At 40.8% G+C, this 18,924-nt stretch overlaps 1 protein-coding gene across 2 annotated transcripts in view; it reads left to right on the forward strand.

Annotated features, from left to right (window-relative positions):
* Window positions 1–11,834, forward strand: part of KDM7A (lysine demethylase 7A) — a 131,204-nt gene extending 119,370 nt beyond the window's left edge. For both annotated transcript variants that reach the window (XM_089680726.1, XM_089680727.1), the window contains exons 17-20: window positions 2,059–2,255; window positions 3,075–3,148; window positions 6,519–6,804; window positions 9,999–11,834. In XM_089680726.1, the coding sequence (XP_089536852.1) occupies window positions 2,059–2,255; window positions 3,075–3,148; window positions 6,519–6,804; window positions 9,999–10,093 (652 nt within the window). In that variant the 3' untranslated portion in view covers window positions 10,094–11,834. The remainder of the gene's footprint in view (window positions 1–2,058; window positions 2,256–3,074; window positions 3,149–6,518; window positions 6,805–9,998) is intronic.
* Window positions 11,835–18,924: the final 7,090 nt, after the last annotated feature.

Raw genomic sequence — 18,924 nt, forward strand, 5'->3', positions numbered from 1 at the left:
GATTTTGCCACCAGACCCACAGTCCAGTGCGAAATTGTGCAGACAATTGTTACTGCACACAGATTTTCTCACTCTGTACAATGGGGCATACGCATGTCTTTTCTTGCTGAGACAATTTGTAGATTGCACATTCACCACTCTACTCCTTTGTTCCACAAACTGCACAGTAAGCACCTAAAGACATTTGTCTATCTATGATCAGCTGAAGATGATGCCAGATTTATAGGCTGTGTGCACTGGGTCTAACTCTGGTGCTTATTGGATTGTTTTGTCTTACTTAGCCTGGAAGCTGCTGTAACAGAGTGGAGGTAAAACTATGAAAATGAGGGTTATTAGTACAATTTCGTTCATGCTGAATATCTATTTTTCTCACTGTAATTCAGCTTTAATGCAGTATTAAATCCCAAATGTGTGTGTGTGTGTTTGTCCATTGATTTACATTGTGAATACTTTTTTTTTTTTTTTTTTCTTCCTTTAAACAAAAGTTGCGGTTACGTAGAAATCAGGTAGATTTAAAGTGCACTAACACTCATGCTGTACCCAAACTGATCCTATGGTATTACCATTACTATGAGCCCTGGATACCTCTATATAAGGGAGGCCATACATCAGGTAAGCAGTTGGTCACACAGTGATGGAGAAGTGAGTGGTCACAGATGTCCGAAGGCATTGCTGCATTGAGTTCGTGTGACACAGGACTTTTTCTGTTTGACAAGCTAAAAAATATATGTATAGTGCACCAAACCATTTATCAGTGAAAAGTCTTGTGTTAGTGATGCACTTTGTGTTATTTTAAAAAAAAATTACACAATTGTTACCTCTTTTGTTTCATGAAATATTTAAAGGGACAGCGCAACATCATTTTTCACTAGAGTTAGGTGGATTGTCCACTAGGGCACTTAAGTTTTAGTAAAAGACATATGAATTAGATCTAGTAAGGGGTCTGTAGTTGTCCATGTAGACGTACGTCTCCAGGCTTAGTTTAACCACTTGCCCTCCTTAGGATTTACCCCCCCCTTTATGACCAGGCCATTTTTTGCGTTACGGCACTGCGTTTCTTTACCTGACAATTGCATGGTCATGCAACGCTGCACCAATTAATTAAATTTGTCCTTTTTTACCACAAATTTATATTTCTTTCGGTGGTATTTGATCGCCTGTGCGGTTTTTATTTTTTGCGCTATAAGCAAAAAAAGACCGACCATTTTGAGGAAAAAAAGCAGTATTTTGGACTTTTTGCTATTAAACATGTCCAGTAAAAATTTCAAAATCAAATTTTAAACCAATAAATTTAGATATATAAATTTTGCTAAACAAAAATCCCAATCCATGTAAATTAATTGGTTTACGTGAATGTTATAGTGTTTACAAATGGCAGTATAGATAATGGGATTTTTTTTTTCTTTTTTTACTTGTAATGGTGGCGATCAGTGACTTTTAGCGGGACTGCGGCGGACATTCTGACATTGGGGGGGAACTAACTTGGTGTCACTGACACCCCAGTGACACCAATACAGTGATCAGTGCTTAAAAAAAAAAAAAAAAAGCACTCTCACTGTACTAATGACACTGGGCAGGAAGGAGTTAATGTGAGAGGCGATCAAAGGGTTAACTGTGTGCTGGGAGTGTTTTACTAGGGGGCATGGGGTGTGTTCCTCACTGTAAGCACACTGAACTGGATGGCTGTACTGTGCACAGCCTTCCCGAGCAGTGTGTTCGAACTGACGGAAGAAGATTGTAAACAAAACAATTTTCCTCCCTGTTGGAGATGCTTGGTAATCACTAGGCACTGGCGGATAATTACCGTCCGGGACCCGGTAATTGACATCCGCAGCCGTGAATGGTGGCGCACGTGCCCCCTACCCGGAAATGCAGAATGACGTGTATATTCCTGATCTTGCTCACAGGTCCCTCCCTGTAGCAGTATATCTGCTATAGGGCGGTCCTAAAGCGGTTAAAAGAATCTTCACTTGATCACCTAAACAGTATGCCTCGTGCTGTGCTCTGTTGTACATATGATGTAAGTTCCTTTTTAGTAAACATGTTTTTCTGTTGTAGTGAATGTCTCCGCTCGACCAGCATAGAGGAGGATGCGATCCAGGGCATGCTGTCTATGGCGTCTTTGCACTTCCCATCTCGGCCTCCTGCAGACGCAAAGAGCACAGGCTGCAAAATGAGGCGTGTATATCCTCAGCTGCACATCAAGTTCTCTCAGGAGAAGGTGGACTCTCAAGAGCCAGAATTGCTGAAAAATGGTGAGCATGTGTGCCATTTATGTGACTGAATAGAAGTCTCTGGTCCTTAGAGACCGATTTTGACCTATCTTCAGGCAGAGCACCTCTGCTAGAGAATAAAACATTGGGATTCGAGGGCATAACTTAAGCCATGTACTGCTGTTCACATGTGTTGACAAGAAACATGCCAACAGAACGAAAGAGATGGCCTTATCAGTTGTCTTCACTTATCAGTCATAGACTGGGGGGCAAGAAGATAAAGTGATTTCTAAAGGATTTTTTAAAAAAATAATTACTCATGTAATTCTTACCTGCTCTGTTTTGCACAGAGCAGCCCTGATCGTCTTCTTCTGGAGTCCCACAGAGAATGCTTTAAGGTAAAAAAACCCCCCCAAAAAACCTTTTACCTTTAGAACCAATATAAGCAGGGTTCATTGCTTACTCACAGAAATAACTTAAGAGTACACATTTGTATGTGCTGGCTGGCAGAGATGTATACATTTCAGGACTGACTAAACAAAAACACAAATCCTATGTGGGTTTAACAGATCCCATATACAGTATGTATTCCAAATCTATATTTAGTTGAGCTTTAAATTCCTTAGTGACCATGACAACGCTGAGAGGTTAGGTTGTAGGAAACACTGAGGGGAACTGACGTTCTAAAAGGCCTATACTAAGACAAGAAGCACACAGAAAGTAATCGAACAAAGTGACTTGGATTTCCATAATTTGTCTGTAGCACTGTCTTTCCTCACACAGTCATGCTCCAACATTGGTTTTACATACATTTTTATTCTTCTTTAGTGAACCTGACTTTTTTTTTTTTTTTTTCTACAGGTCACAGTGGCAAAGATGATTCAAGTACAGGGTGGAGCAGTAAGATGGACCTTTCATGTGGGTCAAATCCTCAGGTGAGAGAAGCATATCTTTTATAGGAATGTTTTTTCCAGTCATTGTTTTACTGCATTGAGAGCTATATTTACTGCAAGACACAACACCGCAGCCTGAACATAATGCACTAGGGCAAAAAGGGGCTTTCAAAGAAATACTGTTGTTACACTGCCTCCCCCCATCCCCCCCCCCCCCTCTTATTTGGTCATTTCATAGCACATTTGGCTCAATCCAACAATCGTGTCTTTAGGGTGGGTCATAAGATTCTTTAGTTTAGGTAGCATTCACCTATCTGCCTTTTTTGTCAAGTTGGCTGTGAAAGCAAAATATCTCTCTGGCTTTTAAAGTGGTTGTAAAGGTAGGTTTTTTACTTTCATGCATTCTATGAAAAAACCTTGTGTTCTGCTCCACCTACAGCCCCCCTAATACTCACCTGAGCCCCATCTCGATCCAGTGATGTGCACTAGAGCCCCGCCTCCCACTGCTGTCAATCACAGCCAGTGAGCCAATGAGGAGAGAGCAGGGCACATAGAGTCAAGCTCGAAAGCGAGCATGCACCAGTGCCCACCATAGCAAGCAGCTTGCTGTTGGGGGGCACTGATTGAGGGGGAGGAGCCAGGAGTCCTCTGTCTGTGTGTTCATGTATTGAACATGTGCTTTGCCAAGGCCAGTCAGAGCAACAGGTGTACTTTACTTAACAGTCACCCTTCTCAGTAGAATATGTTCACCTTTCACTCCCTTCTTCTGTTTGGAAAGAAGAGAAACATCTGATACTTCTGGGTATAGGGGAGAATTCCTATTCCAACCATGTACTAGTCCTTGGTGATTAGCTATTGAGGCGCCCGGTGCTGTTGCCACATGAGGATGGGGAAAGGGTCTTCTTTTCTTGTGCATGCTCCAAGTTGCAAGGGTTTAAACAAGGCAAATCAAGCAGCGGGAGAGCAAAAAGCAGGTTGGTATATGCAGCTAAGGAGGGGAGTAATTAAGTGAAACAGTTGCTTTTCCCTATAAAGGCATCACACATACATACATACATACATACATACATACAACTTTTTTGTTTTACAATTAAACATTTAATACATGATAAAGGATTCCCAGAGCATTATGGGGTATCCAAAGAATACAGCAGTCCATTCTTGCTTTGATTGTCTAATTAAAACTCTAGCTTCAGCTGAATGCGCAATTGAGTCACTTCTTCTATGAACTGAGCACTGTTAACTGTTTTTTTTATGTGATATTTAAAGCTGAACAGCTAAATGCATATACACTATATTGCCAAAAGTATTGGGACACCCCTCCAAATCCTTGGATACAGGTGTTTCAATCACCTCCATGGCCACAGGTGTATAAAATCAAGCACCTAGGCATGCAGACTGCTTTTACAAATGTTTGTGAAAGAATGAGTCGCTCTGAGGGGCTCAGTGAATTCAAGCGTGGTACTGTGATACGTTGCCACCTGTGCAATAAATCCATCCGTGAAATTTCCTTGCTACTAAATATTCCATGGTCAACTGTTAGTGGTATTATAACAAAGTGGAATCGACTGGGAACAGCAACTCAGCCACGAAGTGGTAGGCCACGTAAAATAACAGATCACGGTCAGCGCATGCCGAAGCGCACAGTGCGCAGAAGTCACCAACTGTCTGCAAAGTCAATAGCTAAAGACCTTCAAACTTGGTGTGGCCTTCAGATTAGCACAACAACAGTGCATACAGAGCTTCATGGAATTGGTTTCCAAGGCCGAGTAGCTGCATCCAAGCCTTACATCACCAAGTGCAATGCAAAGTGTCGGATGCAGTGGTGTAAAGAACACCGCCACTGGACTCTAGAGCAGTGGAGATGTTCTCTGGAGTGACGAATCACACTTCTCTGTCTGGCTATTTTGATGTGTTTGGGTTTTGCATTTACCAGTAGACTGGTACTTGTCTGACTGCATTGTGCCAAGTGTAAAGTTTGGAGAAGGGGGGATTATGGTGTGGGGTTTTTTCAGGGTTTGGGCTTGGCCCCTTAGTTCCAGTGAAGGGAACTCTTAAGGCATCAGTATGCCCCCAACTTTGTGGGAACAGTTTGGGAATGGACCGTTACTGTTCCAATATGACTACACACGAGTGCACAAAGCAAGGTCCATAAAGACATGGATGAGCGAGCGTGGGGTGGAGGAACTTGACTGGCCTGCACAGAGACCTGACCTCAACCAGGTAGAACACCTTTGGGATGAATTAGAGCAGAGACTGCGATCCAGGCCTTCTCGTTCAACATCAGTGTCTGACGTCACAAATGCACTTCTGGAAGAATGGTCAAACATTCCCATAGACACACTCCTAAACCTTGTGGACAGCCTTCCCAGAAGAGTTGAAGCGGTTATAGCTGCAAAGGGTGGGCCAGCTCAATACTGAACCCCATTGACTAAGACTGAGATTAAAGTTCATGTGCGTGTAAACTATCCAGCTTCGGCTGTCCCGGGTCTCTGCCTTCTCGTTGGCTGAGAAAGCAAGCAAGCTGTCAATCACAGCCAGTCAGGAGAGGGGGCACCCTGTGTGAACGGACACACGGAGCAACTGGTGCGCCAATAGCAAGCTGCTTGCTGTGGGGGCACCCAACAGGCACGAGAAGCCAGAAGATCCTGCGGGGGACCCAAAAAATCCAGGCTGCTCTGTGCAAAACCACGGCACACAACAAAAAACACGAACCTTTAGAATCGCTTTAAAAGCAGTGCTAAGCCCTCCTGTCCTTCACAGCAAAGGAGGCTCCCATCTTAGCCTCTGTTTGATTTGCAGTTGCCATGGTTCTTCAAATGTGATCAGTTATGACACCAGCCATTTGATGGCTTGACTGTTCATTTGAAAGTGCAGGCAGCTGTGACTGCATTCACAGCATGCCCTGAAATTAAGTTTTGGGAACATATTAGATCCATTGGTGTGGTTTACTTTTGCTTTAAGTAAGTAACACGGGTCTTGTTTCTCCCCAACCTTTAACTGGACATTGAAAGAAAAAGTAGTACACTCATGAGCTCATCTCTCAACTGTGCTCTCTCTCCTCATATTGGCATGCTCCTTGTATAGCAGCACAATTGATTGTCTTTTTGTGCTGCACTTCCCTCTTCCAGTCTGATCTCTGCTGTACAAGGGCTGCGGGAGGTTGACACCAGGTACTTGCATTTAAAAATGCATTCAAGTGTGTGTTCATGATCACAGGGCTGCATTAGGTTGTGTCTTTTTGAACTGCTTGGAGTGTAGTAGTGGAGTGTAGTAGTTTTGTTAAATTTTTGAATTGTGAATGTGGCATAAGGCAGGATTCTATTCTCAAGTGGCAAAAAGTGTGTTGCTTTCCAGCAGCCAGCCAGGTTCCAGCTCTCATTGTATTTTAACCATGGTTGTCTTATCACAGGATTTTTGCAAAGCTGCGAAAAGTCACAGGCAGGAATACTCGGGAGAGGCTGGTGGGAACATTCACAAGATTAAATGCTTTTCTGAGAGTGAAAGTTGGGACTCCCCACGCTACCAGCCAGAGAAATATGACCAGGAGGGCAGCCTTAGCCCAGCAGACTCTCGCCTGAGTGACGGCAGCATGAGTCCAGACAGGATATATGGAGAGACCTCACCCTCTGTGCCCCTTCACCCTACCAAGAGACCTGCCTCAAACCCACCGCCGATCAGCAACCAGGCAACAAAAGGTACCAAAGTTCTATACGTGTTATTTCCCTTACCTGTTTACCTTTTGTCGAACCTTACTTTTTAAAATTTTAATTTCCTTGACCTGAACTAACATTATTATTATTATACAGGATTTATATAGCGCCAACAGTTTGCTCAGTGCGTTACAATATAAAGGGAGACAATACAGCAACAATACAGTTCAATACATAAGGGTTTAGGAGGACCCTGCTCCTTGGAGCTTACAATCTAAGAAGGAGGGGCTAGTGGTACAAAAAGTAGTAACTGTGGGGGGATGGACTGGTAGGAGGAGTAGAAGATTCCATTATTAGCTGAGGGCAGGATAGGCTTCCCTGAAGAGAGAGGTTTTTAGAGATTGCCTAAAAGTGAGCAGAGTAGGCGATAGTCTGATAAATTGGGGTAGAGAGTTCCAGAGCCTGGGGGAGGCTCTGGAGAAGTCCTGTAGACAAGCATGGGAGGAGGATACAAGGGAGCTATGGAGTAGGAGGTTGTGCGAGGAGCAGAGAGTACGGTTTGGGTGATATTTGGAGACAAGATCGGTGATATAATTTGGGGCAGAGTTATAAATGGCTTTATATGTTCTTGTTAATGTTTTGAATTTTATTCGTTGGGCAATGGGAAGCCAGTGGAGGGATTGGCAGAGAGGGGTGGCAGATATGGAAAGGTTAGTAAGGTAGATGAGTCTGGCAGCAGCATTCATGATAGACTGAAGAGGGGATAGCCTACGATGAGGTAGGCCAATGAGGAGGGAGTTACAATAGTCAAGGTGAGAGAGAACCAGGGAGTGAATAAGTTCCTTAGTGGTTTCAGAGGTTAGGAACGGGTGTATCTTGGAGATGTTGTGGAGGTGAAGTCTACAAGATTTGGACAGTGATTGGATTTGGGGCTGAAAGGACAGATGGTTGACAGATGGACAGATGAGGGGAGGGATTGATGGTTGTATTATTGATCTTGATGGAGAAGTCAGGGGAGGGGGCACGGGCTGGGGGGAATACTAAGAGCTCAGTTTTGGAAAGATTGAGTTTGAGGAAGTGGAGTGACATCCATGCCGATATGTCACTTAGTAGGTTAGTAATGCGAGAGGAGACTGAAGGGGGGTGAGGTGAGGAAAAGAAAGATAGATTTGTGTGTCATCAGCATGGAGATGGTACTTAACCACTAGCCTACAGGGCACTTATACCCCCTTCCTGCCCAGGCTAAATTCCAGCTTTCAGCGCTGTTGGACTTTGAATGACAATTGCGCGGTCATGCAACACTGTACCCATATGAAATTTTTATCAATTTTTTGCGACCGAGCTTTATTTTGGTGGTATTTAATCACCTCTGGGTTTTTTATTTTTTTCTTAAACCAAAAACCTCAGAAAAAAACAAAACCTCACGCTGACAACTCGTGAGGAGAGAAATGCCGATAACTGGCATTTCCCTGTTTACATGTGATCAGCTGTGATTGGACACAGCTGATCACATGACCGAGCCGACGTCATATGACGTCTTCCCAGAATGAGAGAACCACCTTGCGTCCGTCATATTACTATATGGCAGGCGGGAGGTGGTTAAAGCCGTGGGAGTTTATCAAGTGACCAAGGGAGGAGGTGTAGATGGAGAAGATAAGGGGTCCAAGGACAGAACCTTGACGGACCCTACAGAAAGAGGAAGTGGAGAGGAGGAGACAGTTATAGGTAAAACTGAAGTAGTGCTGCTAAAGGTAGGAGGAGAACCAGGAGAGACCAGAGTCTCGGAGGCCAAGAGAGTGGAGTTTTTTGAGGAGGAGGGGATGGTCAACATTATCAAAAGCCGCGAGGAGGTCAAGTAGTAAGAGTATGGAGTAGTGGCCACTGGTTTTAGCTGTTAATAGATCATTAGTGAGTTTTAGTAGGGCAGTTTCAGTGGAGTGGAGTGAGCGAAAGCCAGACTGTAAAAGGTCAAGAAGGTTGTTGTCAGTGAGGTAGGAGCTCAGGCAATTGTAGACTAAGCATTCTAAGAGGTTAGAGGTAAACGGGAGCAGGGAGATGGGTCTTGTTGTGGTCCAATGAGGGTTTTAAGTATGGGAGTGATGTGCGCATGCTTTAGAGGGGAGAGGAAGGCACCATTAGAAAGGGAGAGACTGAAGATGTGAGGGAGCATAGGATAGAAGAAGAGGGTGACCGTAGTAGTTGTGAGGGGACAGGATCCAGGGGGCAGGTAGTGAGACGGGCTTCTGAGAAAACCTTAGTGACTTCTTCGGTATTCGTAAGGTCAAAAGAGGAAAGCGTTGAGGGAGGTTTAGTATAAGGTATGTCAAGTGGGATGGGATGTCTGTGCAGTAGAGATGCCCCTATGAATTGCATCAATCTTGTTTTTGAAATGATTTGCAATCTTGTAAGCAGAGAGTGAGGTACTGGGTGGAGGTGGAGAAAGTAGAGAAGAGATGACGAGGACTGTATGACAAGCTATGGCTGAGAGTGACAAAGTAGGCTTGTTTGGCAGCATGGAGAGAGGAATTGTATGTTAGGAAAGCAGATTTATATCGGGTGAAAGCTTGCTGAGATTTGGTTTTATGCCAAAATCGATCCAGTGCACAGCTATGTCGCTTAAAATTTCTGATGTCGTCAGTCTACATCACAGGACACAGCGCAACTTTAATACTCCATATGAACAGGAGTTATATGCCGCTTACAGGTGAATGGACACTAGCAAAAAAAAGACAGGAGGTCCACTTCTTCCCTGTAGGTTGGGCTTCTATTTCATAGCAAGCCATAGATCAAAATACAGAGGGGAGGGACCTCTGTGTCCTGTGATGTACTCCAAGTAATGGATTGTACAGATCAAAAAATTCAATTATTTTTTTTTTTTTACTGATTTGGTTGATGTCTCATTGACTGCAGTTTTGCTTCTACAATATACATTAACGCTTTCGTGACCAGGAGTCATTGATGAACAGGCCAAATTTTGTAGAATTGGTATACATCACTTAACTTTGCAATAACCCTGGGACAAATTACATGTCTAAATTACTTTTAAAATTGTATTGATTATTTTTAACAATTTAGTTGTATTTTACAGTATTAAAAGATGACCACTACCACCTACAGGCAAACTTGAAGGCCTGTTTTGTCAGAGAAGCTCCCAATGCATCTGATCATTATGTCATAGGTGATAGTTTTTGTATTTAGAAGAATTACTCCTATTAATTATATATTTTCTTGGTTTTCAGGTAAAAGGCCAAAGAAGGGCATGGCTACTGCTAAGCAACGGCTCGGAAAAATCTTAAAGCTCAATCGGCACGGTCATGCGCGCTTCTTTGTTTGATACCTTTTAGCTTTTCACCATTCTACATCTTATAACAGTATTGAATAGAGCCCAGGCCTGGAGCCTTTTGCTCTTCCTTTACCAAGGGTGGACATGGAAGTACCACACCAAACACTGCCTGATGAACAAATTATTTTTTTCCCTTTTTTTTTTATATATGTTTTTTTCCTCAAAGCTTTCACTGTGCCACTCCCGCTCAGCAATAACCAGTGGATAATTATCGAACCAGATTTCTTAAGTGTAGGAGTAGTAGGAGTCCTACCTTTTTGAGTTTGGAAAATAATTTGTTTTTCCGATTTGTTATCTGAGGTTATTTGTTTTTTTTTTCTGCAGCTTCGGTTAGAGTGGGGGGAAAAACGGGGCACTAAGGTGCTTGGCATTCTTTAATAATTTATTGCAGACAGAGTTCCAAATGATTTTTTTTTTTATTTGCTCTTTGAAGAAAATCGTTTGGATTTTTTAATAATAATTTATTTCAGAGATCTTTTGGAGGGTTTTTAATAATTTTTAGGTTATAAGCAATGTGAAAAACTTGTTTTTTTTTATTCTATTTTTTTTGTTTTTTTGGGTTTTTTTTGTGTGTGATGAAAGGGAGGGCCGCAAAATATGGGGAGATTTTAATGCTTTTCTTCTTACTTGATATTCAGGTGTAGTCTTAAACAGGGATTTGTTTTTTTTCCTTCTATTTTGGTATAAATTAAGACATAATTTTGTTTTATTTTTTTATTTTTTTTTAATGTAAGCTATTTGGAGGTGTCACAGCCGAGCAAAAGTTAACACTGTATTCTATTTATGTGTGGAGCTGATCTTTTTTTTTTTTTTTCTTTTTTTCTTTTGTCAAGATCCTTCTTTGCTCTTCCTGGGAGATATAAGGGCTAAGCTAATATTGCTATGTATATATTGCTTTTAAATCCTCATTCTCTGCATACAATTTTTTGTCCTAGTTTCTCCCTAGCATTCATAGAGCAGATACTTTGGTGCTAGAAAGGGAGATGCGCTGGTCTTGGTTTTCCAGAATGCAGTGTCAGTACATTCGAGTATTTTTGCTTCCTTCTTGGCCTATGTTGACCACTCATTTTTAAAAGCCTGAAGACGGACTTAAACATGCAGTGCAGTGAACAATATCTAGTTAGTACCGTCAAGCTTCAATATTCCAGTGATGGTTTTTATCCTTAGCTGTTGTCCCTGACATGAATTCTGTTTTTTTGGGGGGGGTTTTTTGTATTTTATTATCTATTATTATTTTTAAGCTTTAACTCAATGATATAGACATTATTTTAAACAAGCAGCCTTTCAATAAAACCACATGAATCTCAGGGCAATGAATTCGGACGTTTGCAGACAGGTGCCAGGTACCTCATGAATCAGGTTGTGTCAACCTCATGCCCCTTCTTTTTTTTTTTTTGGGTTTTTTTTTGGGTTTTTCCTTTCTAAACCATCTTACTTGGCATTAAATTGTTCCAGCATTGGCTCACAGAAAAAAAGGACTGCAACACTCTGAGCCAATTTTACTTATGTAAATCATTTTCCTTTTTATTTTCAAAGTATTGTATTTTTTTGATGTTTTTGTTTTTACTGTTATGTTTTTGTATATGTATGCATCCACTTAATCCAATTTTTTGTGCCAGTTTTTTGCATTGCAAGTGAACGCCAGTTTTGATTCTCTTGTATATAAAGTGAAATCTAGATTTTGTATTTCATGTAATATAAAATTAAATATTTAACTCTTCATGTGACTTTATTTTTTGCTTGTAATATGGCTTTTTTTTTCCATTCTTGTGTGTGTTTTAGCAATGATCACAGTCATTTATGTTTAGGGGAAATGGGTTCTGCCAGTAATTTTATTATTATTATAAATCTATATATATTTTTTAGTTAGTGTTCAGTTTCTACACCGCAATTTTTAAAATCTGTCTTAATATTTCCAGACATTTTCTACCCTTATCATCCTTGATCCAGTATTTTGGCATCTTATTATTTCTTCAAAAAGTTGTGATTTTACTTAACTATTCTTATCAAGTAGACTTAACAAGTAAAGAATGAAAAATAATTTAAAGCTGGAAACCAATTAGGGTACAAATAATTCAAAGGCAAAACATTAACTTGTCCCTAAAATATGCCTCTGTCTTGGAAATTGTGGCTATTTCAAGTAGTTATGGCCTTAAATGCATCCCTGAAAGTCATTGCAGAGTTGTCTCCATCTCGAATGACTGGTCACTGTTGTTTTTTCCCTACTAAACAAGGTGATCAGGCTTGTTACTGCCCCATGTAGTCAAGGGAAGGCCGGGTTGATGTCTATGACAGTGCTGCCTTCAAAGTATGGGTCTGGTCAGCAGACCATCTGACTCTGCCCCAATCACAGCCTTTGATTAGCATGCCAAGTAAATGCTTCCAACAAGCACGAATAGGCCTTGTTCACCCATCAAACGTGACATGTGGCTCCCCTTCCTGGCATCTGGCCACAATTGGAATTCCTGCAGCCCAGTGGTAGTGTCACTATTAATTTAAAGAATTATAGCCTTACTGGTCAGAATCTTAAAGTTTAATGGTCTGTCAACACTACATGGACAAATAGAGACATTTAGGCAATAAAGGCTTTATTCTGGAGTTCAGCTTTCATTTTACGCTTCACTGCCATATAAGAAGTCCTAAAATATGATTAGATATTCAGTTTGTCATTTTTTTGTTTTTTTCCCCACCATATAGTTTCGTATCTTTTTTTTTTTTTTTTCTTTCCTAAGTTTGTTTTTTTTTGTTTATTTTTTAGGTTATTTATTTGTTCAAATGATATGTTTGCACTGATGCAAATTCTGTTTATCTCCTGTTTGTATCCTGGGCTTTCTGTAATGTGTAGCATTCAACTTGATTTCTCCAATCCCACTCCTTTTGTATAAGCAAAGAGGATATTTAATTTCTTTAATTTAAAAAACAAACCAAAGAAATACATTCTCAGCGAAAACTGCTCAGAGTGTCAAAGGTCCATTTGCTAGGATGGCAAGTGGTTTCAACATATCCATCTGAACATTAACTTGCTGCTTTGGCATAGACAAGTCCCCCCCTTTTTTTTTTTTTTCTTATTTTATTAGCAGTGTTTACTCAAACCACTAAACAAAATGTAGAAATGTGGGCCCTAAATGGGACAGTATGTTTTTGAAGTTGTGTTTCTGAGAAACTTGTATTTCAATTGAGATTCACTGTTCTTTCGTATGCTATTTTTCCTTGTTATCAGACTTCCACCTTTTGTAGTAGTGTGAGGGGAGTGGGAGGGTGGGTAGTGGCTTTGGCCACATTTTTGCTTTTTGTTTTTGTTTTTTTGTGCGAGTGTGTACAGGAGTTTCATTTGCACTGGACACAGTTGACCATACGCTAGATTGGTTTTGGAGGACATTATTGAACTTGTTTTTATGATCTTGGGATACTGGATTTTTTAAAAGAAAATACCAAATGTCATTCTGCCTACAAACGTTTATAGTGGTAACAGAAATGAACATTTTTAGCCAATCACAGGAATTTTTTATTGTAGAATTTCTTCTTTTTTCAGTCTCTGCCCTTCATATGACTTTGTATTGATCTTCAAAGCTACCACAGAGCACCTCAGTTACTTACCTATGCAGCCAAACTAGACTACAAATGCCTACGTATACATCGCTATAAATGAGCCACAAAATAAAAAATAAAATTGTTACATGTTTGTGTCATTGTACAGAGAGGGAGGTGTGTTTTTTCCTTTTTATTGTGAAAGTAAAAATGTAACCAGGCACCCACAAAATCTTCACGGTAAAAATCACAAACTGAAAAATGTTTTTAATACTGTGTAAGAAAATATCACTTAATTTATCTCACTTTAACACAATTATTGCACACTTTATTTGGTGTATCATGACCAAATGACTGTGTTTTGGTATTAAATGTTTGTGAGTTGTAGGTGAACAGGATAAACTATGAACTTTGCCAAACTTTTAATTTTTCTTAAACTGATTTTTACATACAATATAAAAGTAAAATTTTGAATTTTAAAACACATTCTTTTGAAAAATCCAACTCACATTCTTTATATTTTTTTTTTTACATAAAAAGTAAAATTAACATTTTTGAGCACTATTGTGAAAGCAGTGTTGCACGAGGAAACCTTTTTGGATCTATGTATGTTTAATGGGCAGATGCATGAAAATTGTATATAAGCCAGCTGGGATATATAACTAAACAAAAAATATTCTGTCACATATAATAAGATCTGGGGTCCTCAAAGTGCACCAAACCACTGTTGGAATCTATGGGTGAGCAAGTTACAAATGCTTTGGTATACTATATTTCATTAGTACACCCTTTTAGAAAGCAGTATTTCTCTTTTAGTTATGTTCAGTATAATGGTCTTTGTGATGTAGTCATGGAAGCGTTGTCTTCAACTAGCTTTAAAGAGAAATACTATAAGTCTTGTGATTTTATACATATCCTGTTCACCTGCAGGCAGGAAATAGTGTGTGTTAAGAAATCTCATTTTTCTATGTATTTTTTTTCTTACGGTGGCTCCTGAAGCACACAAATATTGTGGGTGATTTAAATTTCTTTTTCCCATGTATCTGTTGGTATTTCTTACTTGTATTCTAAAACTTTCAAAAATGAAATTGTATTTTTTCCTTAATTTATATGTAGCTTATAGCTGTAAAATCTTTTTTTTTTTTTTTTTTTTTTTTTTTATCAAATTTGTGTGCTCTTAACTTTTGAACATGTAAATATCAGATGTGTAAATAAGGGCTTGTTTGAGTTGGAAAAAGAAAAATCTTGAATCATCTTTGTGTTTGTGTTTTTTTACTAGGAAAATAAATCATACATACAATTTTTGACATTCTACATTTCACTTGGTAGCCACCTTATAATTGTGAAAGCTTGACAATCCAACTGCTGGCTAAATCTTTGTGCCCCACCCAACATATAACCAGTTTTCCCTGGACGCCTCATTGCCTTCTGCTGTATATTCCTTTTTTTCTTTAATACTTTCCATTTTTTTGAAAGTCTCCAGGTCAGTTATGCAAGTGCTTAATTCAGTGATGATCTGAATGGTCAAGGGATGTGTCCATGAAGCCCTGCACTCACAAAATGTCCTCAGTCTTTTCATGTGGCATCATTCAACCCAGAAGACTGAGGGCATGTAGTGGTAGAAAGACAGAGATGGAGAGGAGGTAAGTATCACAGCCAGAACTGCTTTTGCGATTAAACACCAGCAGGAGGAATATTTACAAAAATGCTCAAAGTTGGGCTTTATAATGACATTTAGTTTTAAATGCAAACATGGAGCACTGGTTAAGTGTTTCAGTGTTTTTTTTTTTTTGTTTTTTTTTTTTAAAACCAAATATAGCTGTAGTACATTAGTCTGTCACTCTGTTACCTATTTGTGAAGCAGAGGCGCTACTCTAAAACACACCCACTGCAGCCTCGTTATCCATCAGGTGCCTGACCTATCAAAGTATCAGTACAGAGCGGTCTCTCACATCCATTAGTTGGCATCAAACCTGCTTAAGGCTTGGTTCACATATGTGCAGGTGGTGCTGCTGCGGATCTGCATCACCCGCACAGAGGAATGCAGACCCGTGGGCGGGTGCCATTAGTTCTAATGGCACACCGCCCGCACTGGAAACCGCAACTGTACTGGGAACTGAGATTCCCGTGCGGGCTGCATTTTTAGAAGTGCAGGGACTTCTTCCCTGCGGGGCACGGGAGTCCATTCAAATGAATGGGCTCTCGTACATGTGCAAAATGTGGCCCACACGGCCGAATATATGTGAACTAGAGGTTATAAGATTGATTTTTGATTGGTGATGTAGCAAGTAGTAAATTAATGTAATACGGCACAGATTTAGGAAGTGGATTGGGTCCTATTTAGACCTGTGTGTTGCAGTAATATGTGTTTTATAGTAAAACACCACAATGTACAGATTTGCTGATGTTTGATGCAGCCAGGCAACAAACTCAGCAGCAGACCTGAAATGGCAGCCTTGTTCTTTTTCATGATAGGTATTATTTTACATTCCCCCTAAAACAGACAAAACACAAATGCACAGGATTGCAAATTGCACAACTCCAATTTCACAAAAGTTGGGACATTGTGTAATATCTAGCCAATGCTCAATTAAAGGAACACTTTGAAAACACAGATTTCAATGGGGAAAAAATGTCATGCTGGATATCTATACTGATATACTAAGTAATGTGTTAGGAACGTAAGGCTGCCCCATCATTTGATTGAAATTAATTTATCAACCTACAGAGGACTGAATTCAAAGACACCCTGAAAATCAAAGTGAAAAAATGATGCAGCAAGCTAGTCAATTTTGCTGAAATTTTGTTGCATCAATTCAATATGGGGCTCAGTTGTTTGTATGGCCCCCACATGCTTGTATGCATGCCTGACAATGTCAGGGCATGCTCCTAATGAGATGATGGATGGTGTCCTGGGGTATTTCCTCCCAGATCTGGACCAGGGCATCACTGAGCTCCTGGACAGTCTGAGGTGCAAGCTGGCGTCATCACATGGACCAAAACATGATATCCCAGAGGTGGTCTATTGGATTTAGGTCAGGCGAGCTTGAGGGCCATTCAATGGTATCAATTCCTTCATCCTCCAGGAACTGCCTGCATACTCTCGTCACATGAGGCTGGGCATGGTCGTGCACTAGAAGGAACCCAGGACCCACTGCACCAGCGTTAGGTCTGACAATGGGTCCACGAATTTAATCCCAATACCTAATGGCAGTCAGGGTGCCATTGTCAATCCTGTAGAGATCTGTGCGTCCCTCCATGGCTATGCCTCCCCAGACCATCACTGACCCACCACCAAAATGGTCATGCTGAACGATGTTACAGGCAGCATAGCATTCTCCATGCGCTCTCCAGACCCTTTCATGTCTGTCAAATGCACTCAGGGTGAACCTGCTCTCATCTGTGAAAAGCACAGGGTGCCAATGGCAGACCTGCCAATTCTGGTGTTCAATGGCAAATGCCAATTGAGCTCTATGGTGCTGGGCAGTGAGCACAGGGCCCACTAGAGGATGTTGGGACCTCAGCCAACCCTCATGAAGTTTTTTTTTCTGATTGTTTGGTCAGATACATTCACACCAATGGCCCCCTGTAAGTCATTTTATAGGGCTCTGGCAGTGCTCATCCTGTTCCTCCTTGCACAAAGGAGCAGAGACCAGTCCTGCTGATGGGTTAAGGACTTTCTACGGCCCTGTCCAGCTCTCTTGGAGTAACTGCCTGTCTTCTGGAATCTCCTCCATGCTCAAGACTGTGCTGGAAGACATAGCAAACCTTCTGGCAATGGTATGTATTGATGTGCCATCCTAGAGGAGTTGGACTGCCTGTGCAACCTCTGTAGGGTCCAGATATCGTCTCATGCTACCAGTAGTGACACTGACCCTAGCCAAATGCAAAACTAGTGAAAAACAGAAAAGATGAGTAGGGGGGAAAAAAAATGGAAATGGACTCCATCATCTGTAAAACCATTCTTGTTTTGGGGGTTGTCTCATTGTTGCCTATCTAGTGCACCTGTTGTTAATTTCATTAACACCAAAGCAGCTAAAACTGATTAACAACCCCCTCTGCTACTTAACTGACCAGATCAATATCCCAGGAGTATACTCCGCTCACAAAAATGAAAGGAACACTTTTTAACCAGTGTGTGTGTGTATATATCAGAAAATGTACCATTTTAAGGAATTAAAAAGGTGATTTTGCAACGGATGGCAGTGTAGTACACTGCAGGAAAAAATTGTACAAATGAAGCACCGCACTGTAGTGTAGTCCACATAACAAGGGGGGGAAAAAAAATAAATAAAATCCTGTTTTTATAAAAGGTCAGGCAAAGACTGTATACAAAGTCTATGCAGTGCAGGAGCTGTGGCTTTTGCTTAGAACAAAGGAAGAAGAGTGTTTGTCCAATCAGTGGATGAAAATCAGTACACTATTTTAGCTGTGGTTAACAAGCTTGGCAGCAGCATGTAGTTGCTGCAATTTGCCTCTTAGACACAGCTAAAATTTCGTTTCCATTTAAAGGAAACCTATGCTGAACTCCTGTGAATTCTATCTGATTACGGCCGATTTCACAGCAACTATAATATTTTTGGGTGACTGCGCCCATCTAGAACCTTCAGTCTCCAGGGATCAAAAGTGGTGTTCTGCTTTCCACTACCTAAACCTCCTTCTTCGATGATGATATGGAGGAAGTTGGGGTGGAAACCTGTTTGGGATTTCCTTGATAAATCTATTAAGTAAACTGCTGAGAGGACAGTACGTTCATACCACCAAAGAGAAATAAAACAGCCAAAGCCTTACTATGGCTGCTATATCTTACAAAAGAGGTTATTTCAGTCCACACTGGCATGCTTCAGACTCCAAAACCCTCCAAGGGTACCCAAAAGCCCCCTCAAAATGGAGTATCCTCCCCAGAGTCAGGGCATGTCCATTGGTATTTGCACCAGCCTGGATCAAAGACATCCTGGAGCTCTGGGTCCTATCATCTCCATGGGCTACAAAATAGAATTTCTATCCTTGCTTCCTTCTTGATTCCTACCCTTCAATCTGTCAACTTCACCTCAAAAACAGGCAGATTTGTGGGACTCTAAGTCAGCATCAGGAATAAGGAGTGGTACTCCTAGTTCCTGCAGAGTTGAGGTTCAGAAGGGTTTTACTCAAACCTATTTACAGTTCCAAATTTAAATGCCGATATCTGCATGTCCCCAAAATCAGAAGGAGTCCGAAAGATATAATTTCTATTCTATCAAAGGAATTTCTGGCTTCAGAGAATCTCCAAGATGTCTGTCTTTACTTTCCCAAAC

The sequence above is a fragment of the Staurois parvus genome, unplaced genomic scaffold (assembly GCF_062004578.1).
Source record: "Staurois parvus isolate SC_StPar_1 unplaced genomic scaffold, SC_StPar_1.0 ptg000249l, whole genome shotgun sequence".
Classification (NCBI taxonomy): domain Eukaryota; kingdom Metazoa; phylum Chordata; class Amphibia; order Anura; family Ranidae; genus Staurois; species Staurois parvus.